Raw genomic sequence first — 26,484 nt, 5'->3', positions numbered from 1 at the left:
GACCGGCTGTTTCTCTATATCCACTGCAAAAATGTGTGATTAATGCTTAGGTACACATAAATAACAAAGCAAAACTAGAACTTATGTCAGGGCTTTTCAAACTAGAGCGTCGCGACGCTCCAGCCTGAGGGCCCTGGCCTCTGCCCTCTTAAGGATAGCTAAGGGAGTGGCATGTACTCGCCAGTCCCTGCAGCAGCCTCCCTGGGGTGCAGGGAGCCCTGCGTAAGCATCTGCAGGGCTCCCCAGCTTTCTAAAAGTGAAAGTGCAGCGACTGCACTCCACTTCCAGTTTTGTGGAGGTGGAGTGCGATCACTGCACTTTCACTTTGGAAGGCTGGGGAGCCTTGCAGATGCATATGCAGGGCTCCCTGTACCCCTGGGGAGGCTGCTGCAGAGATTAGCGAGCATATGCCAGTTCCATGCGGGTTGTAGCCTTCCTCTTGCTCAGCTGCGGCTGCTCCTTTTTCGCCCGCTGCTGCGTGAGGGTCAAAGCAGCCCTCTTGTCCACCCACAACTGCTGCCTGCTGCCTGCCTCCTCTGGCCCCACGGCACACCTGAGGCTGCTGCCGCGGCACAGCGGTTGAAAAATGCTGACTTACATGAATTTTGTTTTTCTTATTCCAAATAGGTCCTTGAATGTGTCTAATTAAATCTAAAATTCTCAGGAGGACAATAACTTTTTCCTGCTACAGTCTGAAGCAGTACTTGACACAAACAGGCCATCTCACATGATTGCTTTTCTCTAGCTTGATTATATGTTTACATTATATGTAATTACTAGCATTATACAATATGTATTAGCAAATATGAGAACTGCACAATGACCCCATTCACACACATAGCCAGTAGTAATGGATGTGACCCCATCCTTCTTTGTGATAGCACCTATCAAGTGGGTCTTCCCCATGAAATTGGTACCCTGTCAGTAGAATACCAATCAAAAGTGGCAAAGCTCCAAAACGACATCCATGTGTTCCAGTCCAAAATGTAAGCACATTAGAAATAGCTGTAAAACCACAAATATACAACCACCATAATTTCAAATAAATTGGGTGAGGGGACATTTGAAATCAGAAGTACTGACGCAGTTTTCTTTCCCAACTATAATTTTTGTCAAACCTCTATGTGAAATTACGATCAATCGTTTAACAAACAGTAATAGCAAGCTCAAGATTCCAAGTGCCACAGTTCATGTGCTGCACACTTGTGCTGCACAATCAATAAAAGGAGATGAAGAACTCAACAACTGCATAGCTTGTGAGAATAAGATTCAGGTGCATTACCGATGGGCCCAAGGCGGGCAGGCCACAGGGGGGTGTCTGAGAGAGCAATGGCAAATGTATGTACTGTATTTTTCATTTCAAACTAGCAAAATGCATTTATATAATGTAGTCTACAAAAGTCTACAAATAAAACTAACTGCCATTACAAGCAGTTTACTGCTATTACTTTTCTTCAAATTCTGAAGGACAGTTCAAGTATCTGAGAGACAAAGGTTCTAGTTCTTCATGGTATGCTTTTGGTTGAAGACTACCAGTGCTTGATTAACAGAACAGTCCTATGCATGCTTACCTAGGAGTAAGGCCCATTGAACTCAGTAGAAATTGCTTCTGCATAAACATGCATAGGATTGTGCTGTAAATCTTTATATAAAAAACTAAAATAGGATTAGGTCCTGCAAAACACTGATTCAACTTACATTTCTTTCTAGGAAACAGAAAAATCTTTTATAGTTTATTCTAAAATAGAATCATGTTCATTCCAGTGGTTGAACCAAGTGAAGAACTGCAATGTAGTCTGTTTAGGAAAATACAATGGGGGGGGGGGGAATGAGATATTACAGGCTTAACAGTGTTGCCATATGGTAAGTTGTTACAATATGCCAGCCAAACTGAAGGACTTTAAAGGTTCAATGATTTCAGTGGGAAGTTAAGCACATGCTTAACTCTCTCCAACTGAAATCAGTTGAATTGTCTTTGAAAAAATATGCATAAACCTTTCCTATCATATACAGGCATCCACAGCTTAACAACAGTTTGCTTAATGACACACATATGACCACATGCTTAACGACAGACCACATATATGTGCTTTGTGGTCAAAGCACAATAAAGATGCCCTGTATGAGGCAATAGCATCTCCCATAGCCTGCAGCAGAGTGTCTGTTTACACAACAGAGAGGCTCTTAGTGCAAAGAAGAGGCAATCTATCTCCAGTAGCCTGTGCAACCAGCAAGTGTCTGGCAGGGAGTGTCTGTTTACACAACAAAGGCAATAGACTGGACTGAATGTTCACTTAATGACCTAATCGCATAACAATTGGAATAGGAAAACATATCCCTGTAGTTAAGTGGTGCACACCTGTATTTTAGATTTGGGAATCACTTTAAGGTGCACTTGTGTGACTTCAAATGACATAGGAATCAAGCTAAACTGAGTAAAAATCTTTGAGTACATTCAAGTTAACATTAATGCCCATTCCTTCTTGCAGCATAAATAAAAGTGTACACTGCGTTTCAGTTTTTGTAAACTCTAGATAACTATAAATTGTTCAGTTGACATTTCTTCAGCATTTTTCTTTTAACTTCCTTTGGCAAATACTATAATTTATAGCTTGTTAAACATTCCTGGAAAATCCTATTTCATGTGCCCTATAAATACATTGTGTGAAGATTTGTTACTTCATATTGCTTGCCTTCTGTCTTATCCTTACTACTGAACTATTTAAATTCCAAATTCAATCTTCAATTTTAATTTTCTATATCAGCAAAAAGGAAAAATCATGAATTCTGATAAAGAAATCATAATTTTGAGATGCTGGGAGTCCTCACTGGTGCAAGTCCAAGGAGAGAAAGGGGGCAGGGAAGTTGCTGCTGAAGGGCACAGGATCCAGCACGCGTCATCGCTGCAGGATCTACACACACACCCCCACAGTCTCCCCATCCTTCCCCCTCCTTGCATAATTTTGTCCTCTTCTTGCCCCCATTCTGCTCTCTCTCCCCATCCCCTCCCACTTCCACCACTGGCTTATCTGCTCTGGCAGGCAACCCAGTAGCCCAACTGCCTGCGCTCCCACAGTGTGCTACTTGACACTTTACAGCTGCATTTCTGCAGCCAGCACAAAGAGCCCATAGGATTGGGCTGACAGTTCTTAGACTGCAATCCTATACACATTTATCTGGGACTAAGTGCCATCAATGAGATTTACGTCTGAGTAGATATGCATAGGTTTGCACTGTTACTCTCCTTCCTGAACCTTACAGAAATCCTGCCTCTGTGTACTTGCACTAAATGTGGTGGAATTCTGGTCATGATTCTAATCCCTGCTTTGAACAGCAAGCACCCACTTTAACAGTAAAAAAAAAGAGGTGGTGATGGGGTGTGTGTGGGGAGGTCCATTTCTCAGAATCATGGTGACAATATGCACTATTGAAAAGTCATATGTGCAGTCTAAATTATTCAGAAACTGGAAAGAAATTGCAGCCTCAAAAAGCTCCCTTCTGACTAGCATTCAGTCACAGTCTAATCAGAGCCAGACTGGAAGAAACGTGATTACAACAGCTAAGTGTGGGAAGACATGGCCGGAGGAATGGAATAGATCCCTCCATTCACCCACCCTTTTTTGTCAAAATCTGAACCACCACTCCCACAGTTCAGATGTGACCAAAGAAAATATGTGAATACATGAGGCTGTCCCAGTGATGCCTTGTTCACCCACAATGTTGAGCTGCCTTGTGGACCTTTAGTTGCAAATATTTCTCTCCTCCTGGGCAAAAATTTATTCTGATATACTGCATTTATTACACAGGCCAACACACATTTTGCTTCCTTAAACGTTACACCAATTCCTGGGTACATTTGGGGTGCCAATTCAAAAAATGGCATCTGTTTTGCCCTATCACGTCTAGTTTTGGAGATATAGTATAACCTCATTGGTGAATGGTTCAAGCAGCTTCCTCATGAGGAAGCCATGGTGTAGGCTTAATGTAGGTTTATGTGTTCCTTTTCCCCTCTCTACCTCTTGCATGTGGGGCTTCATTCATTATTTCCTGTTTTAATCAAACAATTGTTTGCCACTTTATTCACACCAGCAAACTATGATCTCCAAGCCACAAATCAAACTGTGGTTAGTAATTTACACATATTTTAATGACTTAACAAACAACAAGTCCTGCGTGTGGGGAGGGGGGAAGAAAGGGGAGAGGAGAAGATGAAGTATGCAAGCAAGGAACTCATTCACAATTTTCCAAACCATTGTTTGGAAGATCATATGAATGCAGCCAATGAAAAGAGATGTGGATCAGTAGCTGTTCTACGGGCCAAGCTACACAAGATGCTTAAAGTATTCATATCCCTGACAAGATTAGTTTTTTTTTTTAGCTAATAGTTTTCGGATCTGAAGCCTCTATGAACTGGGACCATGCCAAGAAGTAGGGGTTAATAATGCTTCATTAGTCACATAGAGTCTGGCCCACTATGGGTCCAATCCTATCCAACTTTCCAGCACCAATGCAGGCGCAATGTAACCCTGAGGTAAGGGAACAAATGTTCTTCTACCTTGAGGAGGCCTCCATGACTGCCCTTCCACCACAGGATGCAGTGGTGCATTAGCACGGCTTCACCGGGGCTGGAAAATTGGATAGGATTGGCCACTCACAACCCAATCCTATGTATGTCTACTCAGAAGTAAGTCCCATTGAGTTCAATGGGGCGGACTCCCAGGAAAGCATGCACAGGACTGCAGCCTCAGTCTCTTATAAAACCTACTTTGGTACTAGCTAGGCATTAAACAATAGAGATGTTTAGGCTCAGGATTGGGCTGCCCAACCTACTGAGCACAATGGGCTGAGTAAAATAAATAACACCATTTTCAAACACCTGGAGCAATGGAATAGGATTTCATTAGTTAAACTATGACTAACCTTTGCTTAAATTCCCAACAGAATATGATCATATATTCTTTTTCTGTGACAAGGCAGCTCATCACAGTTTTTGCATTTTACTTTGTTATATTGATACAAACATGCTATGTTCAATCTTGCACAGATTTCTATAGTGCAATACTTCAAATGCCTTATAATCAATGTTTTCTGTTTTATTTACTTACTTACCAACAGTATCACATGGTTCATCTTTATGTACACAGAAATCCTTCCTAAAATTGGGGTAGAAAGATAAGCATCATGAAAATTTTGCTGTCGGACTAATGATTGAGTGACTCAATTACACATTATTGAATGACTTCATAATGATAGGACTTGGTTTCAAGAAAAATATAGTGAAGTAAAATTAACACTTTAACATTGCAATCTTACACAGATTTGCCTAGAAATAAGTCCCACTGAATTCAACAGGATTTACTTCTGCATAGATATGCATACGAATGGGCTATAAGAATCCTACTGATGTTATTCAGATAACAATTTACCTTTAGTTTAAATAGTATTTGAAATAAAGTTTTTCATTAATTGTTGATTATTTTCCCTTACTTTGGTCACCTGAAATTCACTGCATGGATTCTTGGGGCCCAATCCTATCCAACTTCCTAGTGCTAATGTAGCCACAATGCAGCACCCAGGGAAGGGAACAAATGTTCCCTCACCTTGAGGATTCCTCTATGACTGACCTCCCACTGCAGGATGCAGCAGGTGCCCCATTGGCACAGCTGCATCAGTGCTGGAAATTTGGACAGGATTGGGCCCTTAATTCCCTACCAAAACTAAGGCTACATTGCGATACACACTTACCTGGGAGTAAGTCCCATTCAGCTCAGTGAGACTTGCATAGGATTGTACTGGCAGTTTAAGTATATGTAAATGAACCAAATGCATGCGCTTCCACTATTTATCCTTGCCTCCACCTTCCTCCCATCCTCTATAGCATCTCATTGTTCAATTTTAGATTCTAAATAAAACGAATTAGCATATAAATACACCTATGTGGACAGAGGAGGAAGAATATGTTTTTCTTCAGTTTCCTTGAAGTGCTGGGAACTCCCATCCACATGCTGAAGTAGAGCAATTAGAGAAGACACATTGCTTCTATGCAGAACGCAGCACAGACACTCTTGGTACTACAGACCACATCCTCAGAAGGCTGTGTTGGATTTAGTTCAGTTACTTAGGTGATGGTTTCTTAGATACAGTCACAGAAATTATCCCAACAGGAGTAATACCATTAAGTGGCATCATTTCCCTCCATCTGAACCATGTAAGTCAGAGGATTCAGAATAAAAAGAGATGGCAAAGGGAGCAAGAAAAATAAATATGGACAAAAGAATCCTCCATTCTTTAACACTTGTAATAGATGACATTAAAATACTAAATTACAACATGCCAGCATTTGTTTTATTTACGTAACAAGAGAACAATTGTGTTGTTAAGGTACAGGTAATTTTGTACTTCTCCAATGAATTTGAGTCTGAAGAAGGACTAAGAGATGTTAAAAACCTCATAGCTGTCATTAGTATTACTGTAATATGAATTATAAGCATAAGAACTTAACAAACGTTCAACATAAAAACGCAAAAATAGCATGGAAGTTGTCAAGATAGATTTTATCTGTACAACACAATTATTATGATGGTATTGTATGCAGGCCGAGATGTTTTGGTTCTGGAAGACTTTTTTTCTGATTGAAGCACACTTCCCAAAAATTAATTATGAGAGTTTGGGGAGCTAGAGCTGCTAAGTCTTGGCAGCAGCAAAGTGCACTGCATCCTGTTTTGCACTGAAACAAACGTAACACATTCCCCATTTCCAAGAATGAGGATTGTATTCCTTTGAGAACAGGCTACCCTGTAAAAGTTTACAGTGCCCTAGATACCCCTATAAATGATTTATTATTTATTTGTTTCCTCATTTCTACACAGGACAGTTGTATGAGAATCATCATGCAACATCTTAATCTTGAGCACATATTTCATCATTCCTGAAACAACACTCCTCCCCCAAAATATTTTAAAGGGAGTGGATTTGCTATTATTTGCAATTAACTACTAGCACTACAGTACTACTTGATGGAACAGTTGTACAAAATGCACTGGAAAAAGCTGCAAACGTGTTCAGATGAACCTTTATTTTTCAGTATTTAATAAATGCTTGACAATATGTACGTATCTGTAAGATCAGTCTTTCCCTCTCCCTCCCTCCCTCCCTCCCTCCCTCCCTCCCTACACACACACACACACACACACACACACCCTACCTTTCCTTTCTATTTTATTTTGAATTTGGAGTGAGTCCATACTTGAGTTCTTTATTGCTGAAGATTTGCTTTTCAGTAATTAATGGCAAAAGGAGAAGGGGATGGCAGAGGATGAGATGGTTAGATAGTGTCACCGAGGCAATGAACGTGAATTTGGAAAAACTCTGGAAGTTAGTGGTAGACAGGGGGCCTGGCATGCTGTGGTCCATGGGATCACAAAGTGTAGGATATGACTTAATGACTGAACAACAACAATATGCCATTATATTAACTAGTAAGGCCCTTTCCCATGGCAAAGATCTTTCTATAACTTCTGCTCCAAGCAAATTCAACTCAGCAAAAGTCCGTGACAACCTATCCTCATACTGACTGGGTCAATTTGTGTTCTGGTCATGAAAAGGAGACCGGATTCCTTGACATGCTAAATCACTGTGCCTTAGAGCAGCTAGTCATGGAGCCCACCAGACGACAGGTGACTCTGGATTTAATATTGTGCTGTACTCAGGACCTGGTTAGAGATGTCAATGTTACAGAGCCATTGGGGAACAGTGATCATGCTGCGATCCGTTTTGACATGCATGTCGGAGGAAGAGCACTAGGCAAATCTCTCACAAAAACCCTTGACTTCCGACGGGCAGACTTTCCTCAGATGAGGAGGCTGGTTAGAAAGAGGTTGAAAAGGAAGGTAAAAAGAGTCCAATCTCTCCAGGGTGCATGGAGGCTGCTTAAAACAACAGTAACACAGGCCCAGCAGAAGTGTATACCACAAAGGAAGAAGGGCTTGACTAAGTCCAGGAGAGTGCCTGTGTGGCTAACGAGCCAAGTTAGAGAGGCTGTAAAGGGCAAGGAAGCTTCCTTCCGTAAATGGAAGTCTTGCCCTAATGAGGAGAATAAAAAGGAACATAAACTGTGGCAAAAAAAAATGTAAGACGGTGATACAGAAGGCCAAGAGAGACTATGAGGAACACATGGCCAGCAACATTAAGGGGAATAATAAAAGTAAATATGTTAGAAGCAGGAAACCCGCCAGAGAAGTGGTTGGCCCTCTGGATGGTGAGGGAGGGAAAGGGGAGATAAAAGGAGACTTAGAGATGGCAGAGAAATTAAATGAGTTCTTTGCATCTGTCTTCACGGCAGAAGACCTCGGGCAGATACCGCTGCCCGAATGGCCTCTCCTGACCAAGGAATTAAGTCAGATAGAGGTTAAAAGAGAAGATGTTTCAGACCTAGTTGATAAATTAAAGATCAATAAGTCACTAGGCCCTGATGGCATCCACCCAAGAGTTATTAAGGAATTGAAGAATGAAGTTGCTGAGCTCTTGACTAAAATATGCAACTTGTCCCTCAAAATGGCCACAGTGCCAGAGGACTGGAGGATAGCAAATGTCATACCAATCTTTAAAAAGGGAAGGAAGGGGGACCCGGGAAACAATAGGCCTGTCAGCCTGACATCTATACCTGGCAAGATAGTGGAATGCCTCATCAAAGATAGAATCTTAAAACACACAGACGAACAAGCCTTGCTGAGGGAGAATCAGCATGGCTTCTGTAAGGGTAAGTCTTGCCTCACAAACCTTATAGAATTCTTTGAAAAGGTCAACAGGCATGTGGATGTGGGAGAACCCGTGGACATTATATATCTGGACTTTCAGAAGGTGTTCAACACGGTCCCTCACCAGAGGCTGCTGAGAAAACTCCACAGCAAGGTAATTAGAGGGCAGGTCCTCTCATCGATTGAGAGGTCTATGGCCTGTTGAACTCCTTGCCACAGGATGTGGTGACAGCATCTGGCCTGGACGCCTTTAAAAGGGGATTGGACAAGTTTCTGGAGGAAAAATCCATTACAGGTTACAAGCCATGAGGCGTATGTGCAACCACCTGATTTTAGAAATGGGCTATGTATGTTATGTTCTTAACTTCAAACTATTCATTGACTGAGACTCTTTGGGAACAAACCTTCCCTTACCCTGAGAAGACTTCGGCAGCTGCCCCAACCCCACAGGCTGCCCCAACAGCCATTTCAGCACCACTGGACACTGCCAGGGCATAGGATTGGGCTGTTAGACAGTCTGAGGTGTTTTACCTTCCTTTGTCTCCTCCTTGGAAGAGGGCATAGCTCTGTGAGTTGTACCCTGTTCCTAGAACAGTAAGAGGATGGAAGAAAGCTAAGCTCAGCACATTTGCTCTTCTTCTGAGGGAGAATCAAGGCTTTTGTGAAACCTCTTCCTTTCCCATTCTGAGGCCTCAGACCAGAGGACACAGGAGTTTTAATATGGCTGGATGCGGAAGATTTTGTTCCAGGGCTGAGGATGTTGAACTACATGAAATTCAGATCCTTTCCTAAACACTTGACTGAAAAAAAAAAAAACATACCTCTTTCAGTTTTTCTAATCAACATTTGCTTATTTTACAATCACATCCAGGCCGGCCTGGGAAGGCACACCAAATGCCATTTCCCTTGTGAGTGAGCCTATTCTCACTCCTTGAATTAGAAAAAGAGGGAAACAGAGAAGAATGGTGTGCTCTTTCCTCTTCCTTCAATTCTCTTCTTCCTTTTCTAATCCTCAAAGTGAGGAAGTGAGGAGAAGGTGAAGGGGAAGAAACAAGCACCCTGCTGCCAGTCCACTCCTGAGATGACTACGAGCCCAATCCTGTGCAGTCCAAAGCAGTACTGGGCTAGCACCAGGTGGTGGCCCAAGTTCCGCGGCTCAGCGGAATGGGAGGCGGGGGCATGGGGGAGGCAGGGAGGGGGGAGGCTGGCAGGGGTGGGCGGGAGGCGTGCCGAGGGGCGGGCAGGAGGAGGATCCGCGGAGCTGAACTCTGCAGGATCCAGGGCGCTTGTGCAGGGCTGCGCACCCTACACGAGCGCCTTTACTCACTTTAGGTAAAGTGAGTAGCCCCATTGTGGGGCTGCTTACCTTACTCGGGGGAAGGGGACGAATGTCCCCTTCTCCAGAGGAGCCTCCCACCACCAAACCTGGGTGCACCCGGCAGTTCAGGATTGGGCTGCCCCTCAGTTGGTTTCATGGACAGAATAGACAACTTCACACCCTTAAATTATTGCCTCCTAAATCTATTTCTTTCTCTCAAACACACACTCACACATCCATGTTTCATTCAAAGACTTGCAATTTGTAGATTGTTTCCAGGCTGCAATTTAGAAGAATTTTAACACACCTATATTTTTAATATAAACTTCTAATATCTCCATTCAAAAATACATTATTCTTTTCTAACTTCCATGTCATTTAATACTCTACAGAGGTAGAGTAATCTCATGTGTGAAGCCTGCAAAATCACAATAAGACAGCACTCAAATTCCTTTTTCTATCAGTGCATACATGCATCGTTCACAAGTGATTTACGAAGCAGAGAGAGGGGATAATAAACCTTTATTCAAGTGGGAACACAGTACAACTTTTAAGAGATTTATGATAGATTTCTAAAGCTTAAGCGAGGTGACTAATGGCAGAAAAGAATCTGAAGCAAGAACAGACAACTACTAGTCTGTCATTTCCATAAATTATACTTTACTTGTAAACTTTTAAACCTATTAAATACAGTACTAGAGGAGGTCCATGGGGCAATGAAAAGCCGAAATATTCAGCTACACAAGATAAAGCCTGCTATTATACAGGAATCTCTCTAAAGAAGCAAATAAAAACAGGCAGATATAGAAAGTGGTACCCACAGAAAATGGTAAGGAAATCAAGCAGAGGAGAATTGTGCAGAAAACCTCCCAAGATAATTTAAGTGGAAAAGTCTTTTAAAAAATAAAAATACTTATTTGGATTATATGCTATTTTATGATCATGTTTTATTAATTTCCATTCATGAAAGAATTCATAATTATAATTTAAATAGGAAACATCAACAGAATAAAAATTATAGTATCCCATTTAATTATTTTAACTTGAAATGCGCTTAATTTTTAATCTGCAGCTAGGATCAGCTCAGATATAAGTATTTTTACTGTAGAAAGAAAATGAAATTTCCTAAGTACAAAACAGTATTTTGTGAATTTAGTAGCAACACCTTTATTAGTTTCTATGTGCAGCAGAAAAGGGATTTTACCTCAGGACATCTTTAAAAAAGAAAAAGAAAGAAATTCAGGTACATGCTGCCAAAATATTTGAATCTTTGGGCAGTTCCATCAGATGTAAAAACATACCTTTCTGGTCATAACCTTTCAAGCACAAACCATCACTTCATTTATAAATGTCTTGTTTTAATTTATATAAAATTTTTATATACAAAATTAAAACAATACATTACATCTGCAACAATTTTAACTGACCTTCCTAAACCTATGCATGTTTACTAAGTTCAATAGGATGTAATCCCAGTAAGTGTGCTTAAAAATGCAGTCTAAAAGTCCAATCTTTTACTTACCTTATACTACCACCTCTCCTCAAATTCTGCCTTATGACTGCCAAAAAGCAGCCAGCACCTCTCAAAAAACTTATTCCAAAGGTGTGCGACTTAGCATGCTGCTAAGAAGGACTGTGCCTTCCTGCCCCCACTGTCGCTTCTCACAATGATTGCTGACGGAGTTAAGTCAGTGGAAGAGGCAGGAAGGGGGAAAATCAGGGTGGGGGAGTAGCAGGGATGGGTGGATTGGGTTACGGAAAGGGATTGGATTGGCAGCACTGGTGATATCCTAACCCCCTTCCTGGGCCCAATCCTGCCGCATGGGACAACACAGACTTGCAACAGCAAAGTAGCTGTCACTGATCCAGGTAGAAATGTCTGCACTGTGGATACTTACCTCTGGGTAAGAGAATGATTGAGAGAAGAAATGACATACAGTTGGTCCTTGGTAGCTGTGGGGGATCCATCCAGACCCCCCCCCCCCACACAAATATAGATTTCCAAATATATTGGAATCTGCCTTGCTGTAATTCCTGAACGTCACCAGAAAAGTCTTCTGGTTGTTGTCTAGGAGGCCTCCAGAAGGCACTCCCAGTTTTTGCTGAAAACTGGAAGTACCTTCAGAAGGCCTCTCTGCTGCAAATCGAAGACTTTTCCAGTTGCATCCAGAAGGTACAGTGAAGCCCTTTATGTGAATTCCAGTATCCACAGAAACTGGTATCTGCAGGATCAAATCCCCTGCAGATACTGAGGGTCAACCATACCTAATTTTTTTGTAATTAAAAAAGTTCTAAATAACATAATGATGCATTCAAAGCATTATGTCACCACATATACATCTAATTATCTTAATGCCATTTTAAAAAACACTACGCTATATGGCAGTGGTGGTCAAACCATGGCTCGTGAGCCACATGCAGCTCTTTGACATATATGGCTCTTGGAAATATGTTGGATAAGCTCCTTTTTCCATCACAATTAATATAAAAGGCAAATTTCTTAAAAGAAATTAACACTTCTTGTGTTAAAGCTTTTTAATTATTTACTAGGTATAAACTGAGAATCCTCAGTTTCTGGATTAAAATGTAACTTTAATGTTCACTGGGGGTTAAACACATTGAGGGTACAATCCTAACCTGTGCTGGAGCAGGCAAGCCAGGAGGCTTGCGCTGCATCCAACACAGGTTTGTTGGCTGCAGCGGCTCAGCCACGGGCAAGGGGAAGCTCTTTCCCTTACCCGTGGGTAAGGGCTGCGAGCCCCAATGGGTTTCCTCGGACCTGCGCCACCTCTGCAGGTAACGCAAGTCCGGCATAACTGCCGGGTCCCAGCCCCACCCCCGGCTCCCAGCGCGCCAGCCCACCCAGTGTAACCGCCCTTCCCCCGCCCAGAAATGCCCCCTCCCGTCCTCCCCATGTCCCCCCACGCCTACCTTTGCCGCTTGTGTCGGCGCGCTCACGCTGACACAAGCGGTGGCGCGGGAGCCACGGCGGAGGCTTCTGCCTCCATCCACGCATCAGCACATCTGAATGCGCCAACGCGGCTCCCGCCTAAGGAGGTGCAAATGTGCTTTACAGCATGTTTGCGACTCCTTCGGGGCACCTATACTGGCATGAGTGCCGGTTAGGATTGCGCCCTTAAGGAATTAAATGCTTCTTAAATACTGCGACTCTCAATCAACTCTCTTGCGGCTGGAATTTATCATATGTGGCTTTTTTGCTATATAACCCCTGCTATACAGCAGGAAATCAAAGGGGGGGACTAATAAAGGGGGGACCAACAATGCATCACTTGAAAGGATATTCCTTATAAATTTGCATCTTTTAAATCTTGATAACAGTGCGTACAATATTTGTACCATTTTTGAAGACAAATTATCTGAAAATTCATTGCCAAAATGCTTAAGTTAAAACAAGTTGTTCATATGCATTTCAAATTATCTTTTCTTTACACAAGACAGCATCTTTCATGCCTATAAGCGGGGCCTAGGAGAGGGGGGTAAAGGGGGTAATTTGTACCCAGACCAGGGTCAGAAAGGGGGCCCAGGAGTCAAAGGAGGGGGTCCAGAAAGTTCCTGGAATCTGACTTTTTCCTCTCTCACCTGCACTCACTGCCTGTGCATGATGCTGGGGGCACACCCAAGGGCATGCAGTGGCAACTGCTGCTGCAAGTTATACACACCAGGTCCAGGAATGCATTCATGACCTTCCTTAACACAGTGTCAAATATGGGAGGAAACTGGCCTGATACAGTAGCTCTTCGCCTTGTGGATCCAATAACCATGAAGGAGTGGGTAGGAGCTCAGGGACTCAGCTGCAGGGATACAGCTGCTGCAGAAGTTCATTGTGGTGCACACAGGACACTTTACATCTTAGTGTGATCTTAAATACAATGATGCTAATTTTCTGCAATGGGTTTTCTACATTTCAAATATTTTAGAGAGACTTGGGAGTGTGCTTTGTTTTCCATATTACTTTATTTCAGTGCCAATGCCACATGGTTGGGTAGACCTGGGCTCCACATCAAGAAGCCTGTAACACCTGAGCTCCAAAGACTATTCTGGCTGTCAGCACCGTCCCTCAGCCTTATTTTGCCCCCTGTTCCGCCTGCCCCCATTGCCTCCTTCCCCTTCGGGAAGGGGCCCAAAAGAAACTTTGTACCCCCTGATAAAATTCCTCTCAGAGGCCCTACCTCTGTGCATATTTGCATTTGCTAAGGCTAAAGTGCCTGTCACAGGATAGGAATCAATCACCACTGCATAATGTCCTTCCCCAAAATGCACCAGTCTTCATTCTCTAGCATATACATATGGAAACTAATTACTGCCACAGTGCAGAGCTTCAAAGTGAAACAAAGCTAATGTCATAATGAAAGGGCAAACAGACTGAAGTCCAAAGAGCTCTTTATCCGCTCTGTTTAGAATAAACATAAAGCAAAATATTGCACAATAATGGAAATGACATTCTCATTTGGAACAGTTAATTGGTTAGTCTACTAGTTCAATGGCAATTGACAATGGGTAAAAGTGATTCTCCTCAGGCAAAGGAAATGGTAAGAGAATACAGCACTCATGTGAAGCATCACAACCATAGCTTTCAGTCCAGGACGCCTTGCACCAAATGCATATAGTGAAAAGACGGAAACGTTTCCATTTCAGCAATGGACACTGTCCTTCACGCCTTTGCAAACCACTGTTAATGTCTTCTATGCTGAATGCCACAGATTCTCTTCAAAGACTGCAAGTGATGAAATTGTGGCTACCACTTCTGCAAAGGGGGAGCCTACTGGAAACACATTATTTCAAGGGTTCCAAATGCCATACTAGCTTACCATAGTTATAATTCCATCTGGTTTAATGCGTTAAATTCTATACATTTGTAGGTTCCAGTTTTCTTATACTGTAGTCAGTTATCATGTTTATGTTTGTTTACATATGACCTCATCATCTTAGGCAAACAAGGCCTTTCTCAAATCTCTAGAACAGGGGTGTCCAAACATTTTGGCAGGAGGACCATATCATCTCTCTGACATTGTCGGGGGGGGGGGGGGGCCAGGAAAAAAAAGAATTAATTTACATTTCAATTTTGAATATATTTACATAAATGAATTTATTAGAGATGGAACTTATATGAATGAATGTAGGTCTTGCAGCTCAAGGCCTATAAAAGGCCTCGCACAAAGCAAGGCCAGCCTTTACTTCACTGCCACTGCTGCATCACAGATGTGAAACAGCAAATAGTGGAGGGAGCCCTCATCCCACAGCTCAGGTAAGAGGTCGAACAGTCATCCTCACACTGAGAGCAGTTGTGTTGGGCCAGCATGGGCTCCAGCAAGTCTCTGGAAGGCCAGAGGCTTATTGGAAACTGGCGTCTCCCCAAGGGCCAGATTGGGAGTCCCTGAGGGCAGCAAGTGGCCCCCAGGGCCGGGGTTTGGGCACCCCTGCTCTAGAACACCAAATACAGCTATACAGAGATAACCAACACTACAGTACAAGGGGATGCCCATATTTCAGGTGCAGATCAGAGTGTCTGCAAAAGTTTGCATTAGTTCATTGTCTTTAGCAAGAGGGGAAAACTTACAACTTACCGGGTGATTAATATGGCTGCATCTACTGGCGACACTTCTTCACCCCAGTTTGTTGACATCTCTAAATGGATGTCATTTTTCTTACCAAATTCTTCATGTTGCCATTTGCAAAAACTCTCCAGCATTTTTTCACCATGATGCCCAATATACATGTCTACCTGAAAGTTGTAAAGTTTAGTTTATTACAATGGTTATATCTGCCCTGCTTTTAAAAACAAAATGTTAAAAATGATAAATATCAACAGAGAATTCTGCTCTGAGAGAACATTAAAGTATCAATTATACCAGAATTGCAGTACTGAAAAATGTTTTCATGAAAATTACTGTGTGCTCATTATAATGCTATCCCAGCCAACTTGTTAAAAACGTATGTACATAGAAATTGTATGCATCTAAACTTTTGATTGTCCAAATATTTTGAGTTCTGTCAGGTGATTTGGATAAACAGAATCATAATGTTTACAGAAGTGTTTGAACAGAATTACATATACTATGATTTAAATTATACATATAGTATGCCCTATACAAAGAACAAAGTTCTCAAATATTTTCAGATATTTAAATGCATGTCAAGTTAACAACTATAAAACAAGTTTTGGGGGTTTATTACATATGTACACAAAAATTATGTTTTTTTCCCAACAAGAAAAATCATTGTTATCTTGCCAACATTATCTTATTAGTTTCCTCTGTGAATGCTAAACTGTTTCAGACACTAACTGAGGAAATCTATTCATTGCCTTAGTTTCGTATTTAATATTGTTTTGCTTTAGTAGCTATAGCAGTGATTTTCAACCTTTTTCATATCACGGCACACTGACAAGGCAAGAAAAGGCTCAAGGTATACCATCAGTTTTTTTACAATTGACAAGGCACACTGTGCTGCCAGTGGGGGGCTCACATCCCCCAATGGCCCTACTCATAAATGATTCTCTCCCAATTCCCACAGCTCACCTGTGAGCCATTCAAGGCACACCAACGTGCCATTGCACACTGGTTGAAATTGGCTGAGCTATCAAGTGCACTATAGATTCACAAAGGAATGGGAGTCTCTAAACACAGCTCATAACATAATAACCACAATTAGACACAAAGCACAATGAGAATGTTTTATCAATACATTATAAGTAGACTTGGACAGCCAAACATTTTTAGTGAGAATAGGTGTTTCATGGGGCCTAAAATGCCTCCCTCAAATGCCTATCTCTGACCAGTGCCATATGGACCCTCTCTGCAGTTTCATTGACTGTTGTTTTGGCACCATTTCTTAATTTCAAATTTTCTTTCCCCTTCTGGAAACAAATTATATAATCTTCGTCAATCAGATTTAGCGATGTGAGCATGTCACTGAAGGCAAATGAAGTTAATAGAAAGTGAAGACTGCTTGGTCTGAAATAAATAAATATCCCTTAAACAGTAATGATTGGTGTTGTAAAGAGATTCAATCTGGAGTGCTGCTGCTATATCAGATAGGAAGATGAGGGCACCAAACTGAGTGCGTGTTGGTGGGAAATGAACACATATGTCCTCTTTCGAGTTTTCAGTAAAGGAGGAAGGGTACATTTCATGGCTCAAGAACACTTCAGCAAAAAGTGTCCACCTTTTTCAGCTTGACCCTAATCATTCATGATGGCATGTCCTATTGAGGCATTAATACTCTTATCTGTATTGCTATTTGCTCTAAAATAGCTTTACATGGAAAAAGGTAAATGCAGTACTTTCTTACTGGAGTCTCATGAAGCAGAACAAGCTTAGTCACTCGAAGGTTCATTTGAACTCCAAGGCTCTTGTGTTGAAAAAGATTGAACACCTAAAATAAAAAGGAACAAAGGAAATAAAACATTACTAGAAAATATTAATTAAAATATTGAAATCACATAATGAAAAGAAAGGAATTTTCTTTTGTCGTCTGATGTGTTCTGAATTTATAACACAGTGGCCCTGACACTGCAACCCAGTCTGATCATGGAAAATCTAGCACACAAATGGAATATCCATGCCTGGAACAACGTTCGTATTTACTTTTGTGGCAGAAGACCATGTTCCACATATATCTTTTCACTCACAGTTACACTTTCTTTTGGCCCAACCCTCTCCAACCTTCCAGTACTGATGCAGTCATGCCAATGGTGTATGTGCTGCATTCTGTGTTGGAAGGAGCAGTCACAGAGGCCTCCTCAAGGTAAGGGATTGTTTGTTTCCTTAACTCGGGCTGTACTGCATCTGCATCGATGCTGCAAAATTGGATAGGATTTGGGCCCTTTGCTGAAATTAAAAGTTCATGTTCCTATCAGTGAAAACACAGAACTTTATATTAATGTGAATGGAACATGCTGCTGGACTCTTTGTTCTACCATATCATACTCATATAATGGGGACAAGGTGGGGGGATGAGACACTATTATACTTCATGGGCCAATCTAACAGGCAACACCACTGAGCCCCAAAGGTTGAAGTGGTGGTGGGAGTTCAGTCTTATTCCACTGCCATTGTGTGAGTTCTAGTTTGGATCCTGCTCCAGCAATAATCATAACTAGCACTTGTATAACACTTTTTCAGTGTTCCAAGCTGTATTATCCTGATGCCAGCCATATAACAACCATAAAAGGTAAGTACTGCTTCCCCATATTACAGATGGTGAGCAGGTTACCTAAAGCTACTTAGTGAACTCCTGATACAGATGAGAATCAAACCAAGAAATCAGTATTTTGTAGCTCAGTCTTTTAGCCACTACACTATACATAGCACTGGGATATTACCATACATTCATAATTTATTTATTTTGCATTTTATACCACCCTTCTTTCAAGAAGCTCAGGGTGGTGTCCTTCCTGCCCTCTGTCCTCACAACAACCTTGTGAGGTAGGCTGGTTAGTGACTGGTCCAAGGTCACAAGAAAGCTTTATTATGGAGATTTGAACCTGGATCTTCCAAGTCTAAGTCCAGCATTATAGTAATGCCTCACACAATCAGGCAATACACTGTGCTTTACTGAACCTAATTTTTATGGTTTTGTTGCTGGAAAGTTGCAAAGTTCCCTACCATATTGAGAATTGTTAGTATAAATCTCCTAGCTGCATCTGCTCCATGATATGAAACCATAGCTGGATCCGCAACGACTACAGTCTCCACATTATATTCCTGAGGTAATTTATAGGAATATCTTTTTCCTCGTCCACTTTCTGCTCCTTTCTGACCCTTGGATCTTTTTTTATCTGCAATAGAAATAGGATTACACAGAAATCACTGTAAGGCCATTTTTACCAATAAGAGTGCAACCAAAATACACCACTTCTGAAGGCTTTTGTACAAAAACACACTATTTTGTACAGGTTTTTGTAGTGATTATCAACATACCATTGGAAAGATTTTCAAAAGAATGATTATATAATACAAATACATGTTATATTTTCTGATGCAATCTTTCATTACAATTAGCACGTCAGCTTGCTGAGGACCCAGTACAGAATAAAGAGATGAGGCAACCGCATCAGAGTGGAAAAGGGTCACTGCTTTATTAACTATTTAACTAGAGATGAAATGCAATACACTAACACAACTTACAGCCCAATCCTATCCTTTCCCTGCCACAGCATGCAGCCATGCCAAAACAGGCTGTGTTGCAGCCTACAGTGGTGGTTGGAGAATCTGGAGGCCGCACACAGAGAAAGGAAAATCATTTCTCTTACGCCTTCACAAGCCTCACGATCACCAATGGGTCCAACAGCTCTATAGCAGGCCCAAGTCCAAGGAGTCAGAGGCAGATAATTCAGGCATGCCCCAAGAAGTTTCATGTCCCAGGTCTTGAGGCAGAAACCCCTAAGAAGTGGTCTGAAGAACACCTCTTCACCCAATATTGGACGCCTGACTATGTTTGCCATTTTTTTCTTTTTCACTATCCCTGCCAGTTGTGACCAAAAAATGAGGGACAAAATGGAGCCTCAGCTGCCACACCACAGGGCCTTCTGGGGCTCTTCCCAGCACCTAAGCAATCCAAATATGCAGGTTGCCAACCGAGGTCCCATTTGCCTGCCCACCTCCACAAGCATCTGCAGCCACAGCAAGAAGTCCAGGAGCTGGAGTGCAGCTCACAGTTCCATCAGGTAAGCCTGATCCCAACAGGGATACAGGTACTGGTAAGCCTGGGCTCTTGGTGGGCTGGTGCAACTGGGTTGGGCCTCTGGGCCACCCAAGATCATGCTGGATCCGGACAGCCTGGAAGTGACTGGAGTGCAAGGCATGGCCTGGAGGGGGCGGGGTCAGCTCATGGGGTGACATCAACCCTAGTGCTGCACTAGGTGTCACCCCCCCAAATGCCTTTGGCTGAATGTCCCCCATTTTGTGACCGTATCCAAGAGCCCATTTGCTAACATGTTTTTTGTACTTCTGTGAATAGCTGTTGTTCCACTGGAACACAGTAACCATGTTACTAAGAATTCATTTCAGAATATTTATTAATGGGTAATATGGCAGTTAACCGTTTTAAGAATAAACTGTTGTTAAATAATCTGAAATATTGGCCATTGCAGAGCACGTTGTTGATTGGGCACAGAATGGACTTTAAGCGAACATAGGCATTGTCCACTGACAATCATTTTCACACTGAGAGTTATAGAGAGGCCATAGATATTTATAAACATCAGAACAACATGAATAAGAGAGAGGAGACATTGAGTGTAAATGACTCTTTGTTACCAGTGCTCAAAAATACAAGTATCTGGGACTTTAAGGACTGGCAGAGACACAGAACAACAGATACTGGAAAGGGGATGATGCGTAGGGCTTCATAAGCTACTACCGCAGCAGATAGACAGCATTCCTAATAATCACAGGTGGGCTAGTGACCTCCATCATATTGGGTGCCCAGACTTATCCACTGGTCTGCACAATGAACTTTTCATCATTCCTCAGGAATGATAGCCCTCATTACCATTGCCAGCTTTAGCTGGTGAGCAAGGTTTGGCTTTTGCCATGAAGAAAGATCAAGACTGAAGTAAATGTGTGGTTGCAAGTCCCACGTGGGCTGAAACTCACAGATGGGCTCATGAGCAGAATTTCCCAACGAATAACTGCATGTCTGGTACAGGCATGAGGGGCTAGTCCCTCATGGGGCATAAGTCCACCTAGCAAGATCCAAACCAGGGAAGTTGTGATTCATATAACAGTTTCTTAGCCACTATGCTTACATCCAGCTTATGCCATTGCAGATCTCTGAAGTGCATTTCCACAGCACATATGAAGTTAAAATAAAACAGAGGTATTAACTAAAAGGATCACAAATTAGGGACAGTAAAAATAAGAATTGGGATATCACCTTCGTTTTTCCTTTAGTTATAAAACTCAAGATGATAAAATTGGCTTTCGTGGAAACCACTGCAAAATAATTTTATACATTAGCATTGCTACACAGTTGTTCAGAAGAGGAATGCTAAGAAAAAGTCCCTCCATGTTTCTTTCTCTTTATTCTTGCAGATGTAAAAGCATCACAGATTCAATAGTGGAGCTTTCTAAGGAAAGAGCGCTGGTCAAACCTAACAAAAACTTCTTTTTGATAAAGAGAAAATATCTTCACTCCAGCTACTCTGAAACATATATATGCCGTGTTAATAATGTTGATGTATCTGGAGTACTTTGCAGTGCTTTTTAAACATTTTTTAATTTACAACAAAAAGGCTATTATGTATACAACTGTCACATTTAATAGTCTTCTTCCATTTCAAGAGATTACTGGTTCCAGCAACATTCTCTGTTTAAAATCGCTCTACTTCCCCTTGGTTTCTCAGTACAGATCCTTAAAACTAAAGAGCCTCTTTAAGTGCAACAATGGCACACAGAGTGAGTGCAACACAGACCACACAGATGAGAAAGAAAACAAGAAAGCATTTGTGTGTGGGAGGATTTAAAAAAAAAAACACCCAATGACAGCTCCTAAAGATACCTTACTGCAGCATTCCACATGTTATTATGAGTTAAATGCATGGAGGAAAAAATGGAAAAACACGATGAATTCCTAAAAGAATGAATGAACAAAAGTTTTAAAACTGCCTAAAGTGATGTTTTACAGACAGGCAAATATAAGTAGTTTATAATCATACCTGCCATTTTTTTTTAATCCAGGAGAGGGAAAAGGAAAATTAGACCCCAGCTCTGCCTGCTTCTTTGATAATGAAAGAGACAAGAAAACCAAAGCAAATCTTTAACACTTCAAATTGCTACTTCGAGGCTGAACAGTAAATTGAAATGTTATTACATTTTGTTTAAAATTCTAATATAGCCATTTTCATTCTGTTTAAGCTTGCCAAATCTACAGACAAAAACCTTAGATCTGAGCTATCTAGCAGTTCAGATTTTTGGGTTCTCTGAATTTGTAAATAATCTGTGAAGCTTGAAGTAAGTTTCAAATGGTCATACTTCGCATAGCAAGCTCAGCTTAGATCTTGAACAATGTATATTAGCAGAAAAAATACAACATTCAAAACCATAATGAATGAGAAACAAAACAGAAAACAAGGAAAGGGAAATATGTTTTTAAAGTAGATGAGAAAGTAATGTCTGGAAGTTAGCTGGTTGCTTTGTGACTTGTCCTGTCAGGATCCTAGCAACAGAGGTCCAGACCAAATGGTGCAGAATTCCATTTAAAAATCAGCATTTGCCACAGAATAAGTGCACATTTGGATGTACAGTTGAGGTTCCTTATCCATAAGTTATTTTCCCATGGAATAAGCCAAGTATCCTTTTCACATTTTAACCTGTGAGTTCCAAATGGTCCACATGGGTTTTGAACATATGGTTGCAAAACTCACGTGGTTGTCAATATCTGTGAGTTTTGAGTTCCAGGAGATGGTGAGACACCATCCTAAACTATCTCCCAGAGGAACCTTCCTTTGCCAAAGCTCATACTTTCCTTGTCTTTAGCTTTAAAAAAGCAGCTGTTTCTGTCTGGCTCTTTGTGGTGAACAGGACAGAAAGGTGCAAAAGCAGACCAAGTTTGAATTTGGATCGACTATTGATCTAGGATCGACTAAAGATCTAGGAAACTGGTATTCAGACTGCTCCAACTACTCCAGCCAGCAGCAAGGAGCTTCTTCATCATCTGAGAAATTCTTCATGAAGCAAGGATGAGTTGACATTTGGGAAGAAGAGGATGTCCAGGTGGCTCATGTCAAAAATTACCACCCTCTGAAGTAGCTGCAGAGAGAGCCTCTGATCTTTTCAGCAGATCATGCACTTTGGCTGCAATCCTAACCACACTTTCCTGAGAGTAAGCCCCATTGAACAAAAAAGGACATACTTCTGAGTAGAGCTGGTTAGAATTGTGCCCTGAATCTCTGAAGCAGGCTTGAGCAGAGGCAGTATGTTATCATTCCTCTCCACAGTGGATGGCTGCTGGTTCAGCAGAACTTTGCCCTGACATAGGCAGAATGCTACAGGAAGTCTTCACCATTGGGAGCCAGTCATTCATTACAGTCTGTGGGGTCCTGGCTTGAGGGGGACCCTCGTATTTGCAAGAGGCAGCGGCGGGGCATTGGAGGTTCTGTCTCCCAGAGCAACAGCCCAGACACCAGGGCCTCAGTAGAGAGTGTGGGGAGGAAGGGGGTTGCATCACCCAGGCCGTTCTCCCCCAGCTGCTAGGGCTTTTTGGCTCCTAGCCAGTCTTTGGTTCATGGGCAGGCTGGGTTCTGCTCCCTCCAGCTGCCTGACCCAGATTGCCTTCATCCTTGGCCCAGCTGGGCTTTATGCTCATGATCAGCCCCTCCAGGCCCCGCCCTTTCCTCCAGGGGAGGGTTAAAAGGCTGACTGGCTTCTCCCAGCCCCTCCACTCACTGCATGTGATAGCCAAAAGGCTAGACCCTGATGTTCCTCCCTCTCCTGGCTCTCTAGACCAGTACTCCACCTCCTGCTGTCCTTGGAGCCTGTCTCCTCCTTGCACTGAGCTTCCCTCTCCCCTGCAAGCTTGTTCCCTCCAGGTTTTCCCCAGGTAAGTCAGGGGACCCTGACACAGTCCATTCTTTTAAGTAGAATAATCCACAGTCCCTCCGCAATCCCCTGAGTCTCTCTACCAGCTGAGAATGTGGTTGAAATGCTCCCACTCCAGGGAGGACTTCATAAACCACAGTTGCAGAAGGTAGGCAGCATTTCTGATTGTCACAGCTAGAATAGTGATCCCATTGATCTCAATCACACTAAGTGCCCTCCTCCATGCTCTTAAACAGATGGGATGTCTGCAGAAGCCTTGACATCATGGCATCAGCCAGGTGCCTCCACAAAAACATACAGGATTATTGCCCTGGATCCACCACTGCCTGAAGCACAACTGAATGATATCTTGTGGTTCAGGTAACTGTCATGCCCTTCTCTCAGACACAGGACAGGAATGTGGCATCCATACAGGGCACCAACAAAATTCATAAATGCTTTTGTGCAAAACTCCTAGATTACTGATTGGGCATCTCCAAGCCCAATGATTGACCCCAGGATGGTCTCTATGATTGCCTCACAAATCTCCATAAAGATAGCAGAAGCTGTAGAAATGCCTATCGCATACAACGCTGACAAGGTACTGCAGTTGGCAACAGAGATCAGTGTAAAATGGATCATGGCAACTGGTTCTTCCGACGTGACTGGCTCCTCCATTGAGTAAGATGCGACTTTGGTTTTACATTCCGACCTCATAATATAACCCTCGCATAAGACAGGAGCAACTATATTTGTTCTTACAAAGCATTTCTCTTTTAATAAAATAGGTTAATAGAGATTACATTACCAGAAAGAACACCACAGTACTGACTATGAGATGCAGGCTTTTCAGTGACTCCCTCATGTATGGATCTTTTACGTCTGTACACCCGATGTGCATGACCTGTCACAGCCAAAGCGTGATTGAGCGGCTCAATAAATATGAAGTCTTCGTTCATCTGTAAAAAACCCATCTGCAGAGGAAAAAAAAAGGAACAGATACGGCATATTATTTATAAAGTTTCCATTATGCCATGGATACAGAATAATTTAAAATAACTGTTTCAAACACTTGCTGCAAAACCCAGTAAATATTTATGAGCCGCTTCTACTGCAACATTGCAAAACAGGATGCTTTGCAGGCAGATCCAGCAATGGAGATGCAGAAAGCTCAGGTGCCACAGTCTTTTAGGAAGCATGCCCATCCAGTTTTATTAGCTCCTTTATTTGAAAATTCTAAAATAAACTTCATTTTCCTTGACTCAATCTGTGTGGGTGGGTGGCAGCATGCCAGTAGCAGATGCACAGTGAAGTATCTGGAATGTTAAAAGTTTGTTTTGGGAGACCCAAGAAGTCATTTAAATATGTACAGTACAATCTATACACTAGTTTTCTAACACAACTCATTGTTATGTCTTTTTTTTTTTTTAAGATAGCAAGTTTTTAACAACGCAGTTCATACAGAAAAGGAGATAAAGAAACTTCAAATGTTCTTTTTCCTCCTACAAAGCAATAGTCTCTGCATAGGAAAACACTTGTTTTGAGATGATATATAAGCGGTGTTTCGTTTTTTCTGTTGCAAGAACACAGGTTGAGAACCCACAGTGCATATTGGCTTCCTCCATTTGTGTACTTCTGGCAGAAAAATACTTGTGATATATTTCCTTAGAAACGCCTTTCACTTACACAACCCCTTTAGATCCAATCCATGGTTTTCTTACATAAATTATTGCCATCTATGAAAAGAAATTGAGGCATTCTTTGGTTGTTATCATTTGCATGTCTTTGCATGAAATTTGGGTGCACGCCCACTTTTAAAAGGCCTTGGATATGAAACTGGATTTCACAGCTCTGGCCCAAAAACGCTTATGTGATAACCTATTTGTTGCAAGGGTCCAAACGATTCTGTTGTTTCCTGTAATAAACTAAAACAGCCTTGCCTTTTTGCAACTTTAGTTTTAAATCTGTTTACATCTTAAAATGGCTTTCAGGCAAAATATACTCTACCTGGCATATTCAGATGTTACATAATTGGAAAGACCCCTGAGAAAATTATTAAATGGAAAGTCTGTGAGCATTTAGAAAAGAATGGGGTGATTTTCTGAAATCAGGAAGGGTCTGTGAAGAACAAATTATGCCAGACTGATCTCATCTCCCTCACTGATAGAGTGACTAAGGGCCCAATCCAATGGCCCACACACCAGCCCAATGTCAGCGCACACTGTCACAAACACCTTACACAAACATGTATGGCACATCTGCAACAGAATGTGCTGGGCAGCTGCCAAAGTGGGTCGAGAGAAGGGGTGGAGATGGTGGCAGGCCCTGCCACCTTATCCTATCCTCCCTCCTGGCCCAGGAAACCCAACACAGATCTCCTTGAATCTGCACCAATACAACAGCAGGTACAGATCCAAGGAGGCCCATCAGGGATGCCTGATGATTACACAGGGTAAGGGAGCATAAGCTTCCTTACCCGAGTAGCCTGGCACTGCTTCCCAGCCCCATGGAATGCAGAAGTAGCCATTTTGGTGACACTGCAGCCCCTGACCGCTGGAAAGCACAGGATTGGGCTGTAATCTTGTAGATCATGGGAATACCATGCACGTAGTATTGTAGCGACATCGCGGAAGATATCACCGAGGAGATAGTGTGTGGTGTCCACAGTGCCCCTTGCTCTAAGTAAATGCAGGGTTAAAGCCCAGGTGGTAGCTGGAGGTGTGCTGCACAGCTGCAGCCACTAGAGGCTAAAGTGAACCCAGAAGTATATAAACAGCACCTGGAGGAACTAAGGACGGTGGGTTGTAGAAGGAGGAGACCTGACCGCGGACTGTGACTTGGCTTATTGGCTCTGGACCCTGATTTGGCT

General features: G+C 42.2%; 1 protein-coding gene across 2 annotated transcripts in view; it reads right to left on the bottom strand.

Moving 5' to 3' along the window:
• The window catches only part of ADAMTS19 (ADAM metallopeptidase with thrombospondin type 1 motif 19), a 166,577-nt gene that overhangs the window by 101,906 nt on the left and 38,187 nt on the right, over positions 1-26,484 (bottom strand). The window contains exons 3-7 of one of the 2 annotated variants that reach the window (XM_066615010.1): positions 24,424-24,589; positions 18,702-18,874; positions 17,386-17,469; positions 15,660-15,817; positions 5,110-5,153 (exon numbers count right to left, since the gene is read on the bottom strand). In XM_066615010.1, the coding sequence (XP_066471107.1) occupies positions 5,110-5,153; positions 15,660-15,817; positions 17,386-17,469; positions 18,702-18,874; positions 24,424-24,589 (625 nt within the window). The remainder of the gene's footprint in view (positions 1-5,109; positions 5,154-15,659; positions 15,818-17,385; positions 17,470-18,701; positions 18,875-24,423; positions 24,590-26,484) is intronic. The other variant, XM_066615011.1, reaches the window with a different exon arrangement.

The sequence above is a fragment of the Tiliqua scincoides genome, chromosome 2, assembly GCF_035046505.1.
Source record: "Tiliqua scincoides isolate rTilSci1 chromosome 2, rTilSci1.hap2, whole genome shotgun sequence".
NCBI lineage: Eukaryota > Metazoa > Chordata > Lepidosauria > Squamata > Scincidae > Tiliqua > Tiliqua scincoides.
This window is presented reverse-complemented; position numbering and strand designations above follow the sequence as displayed.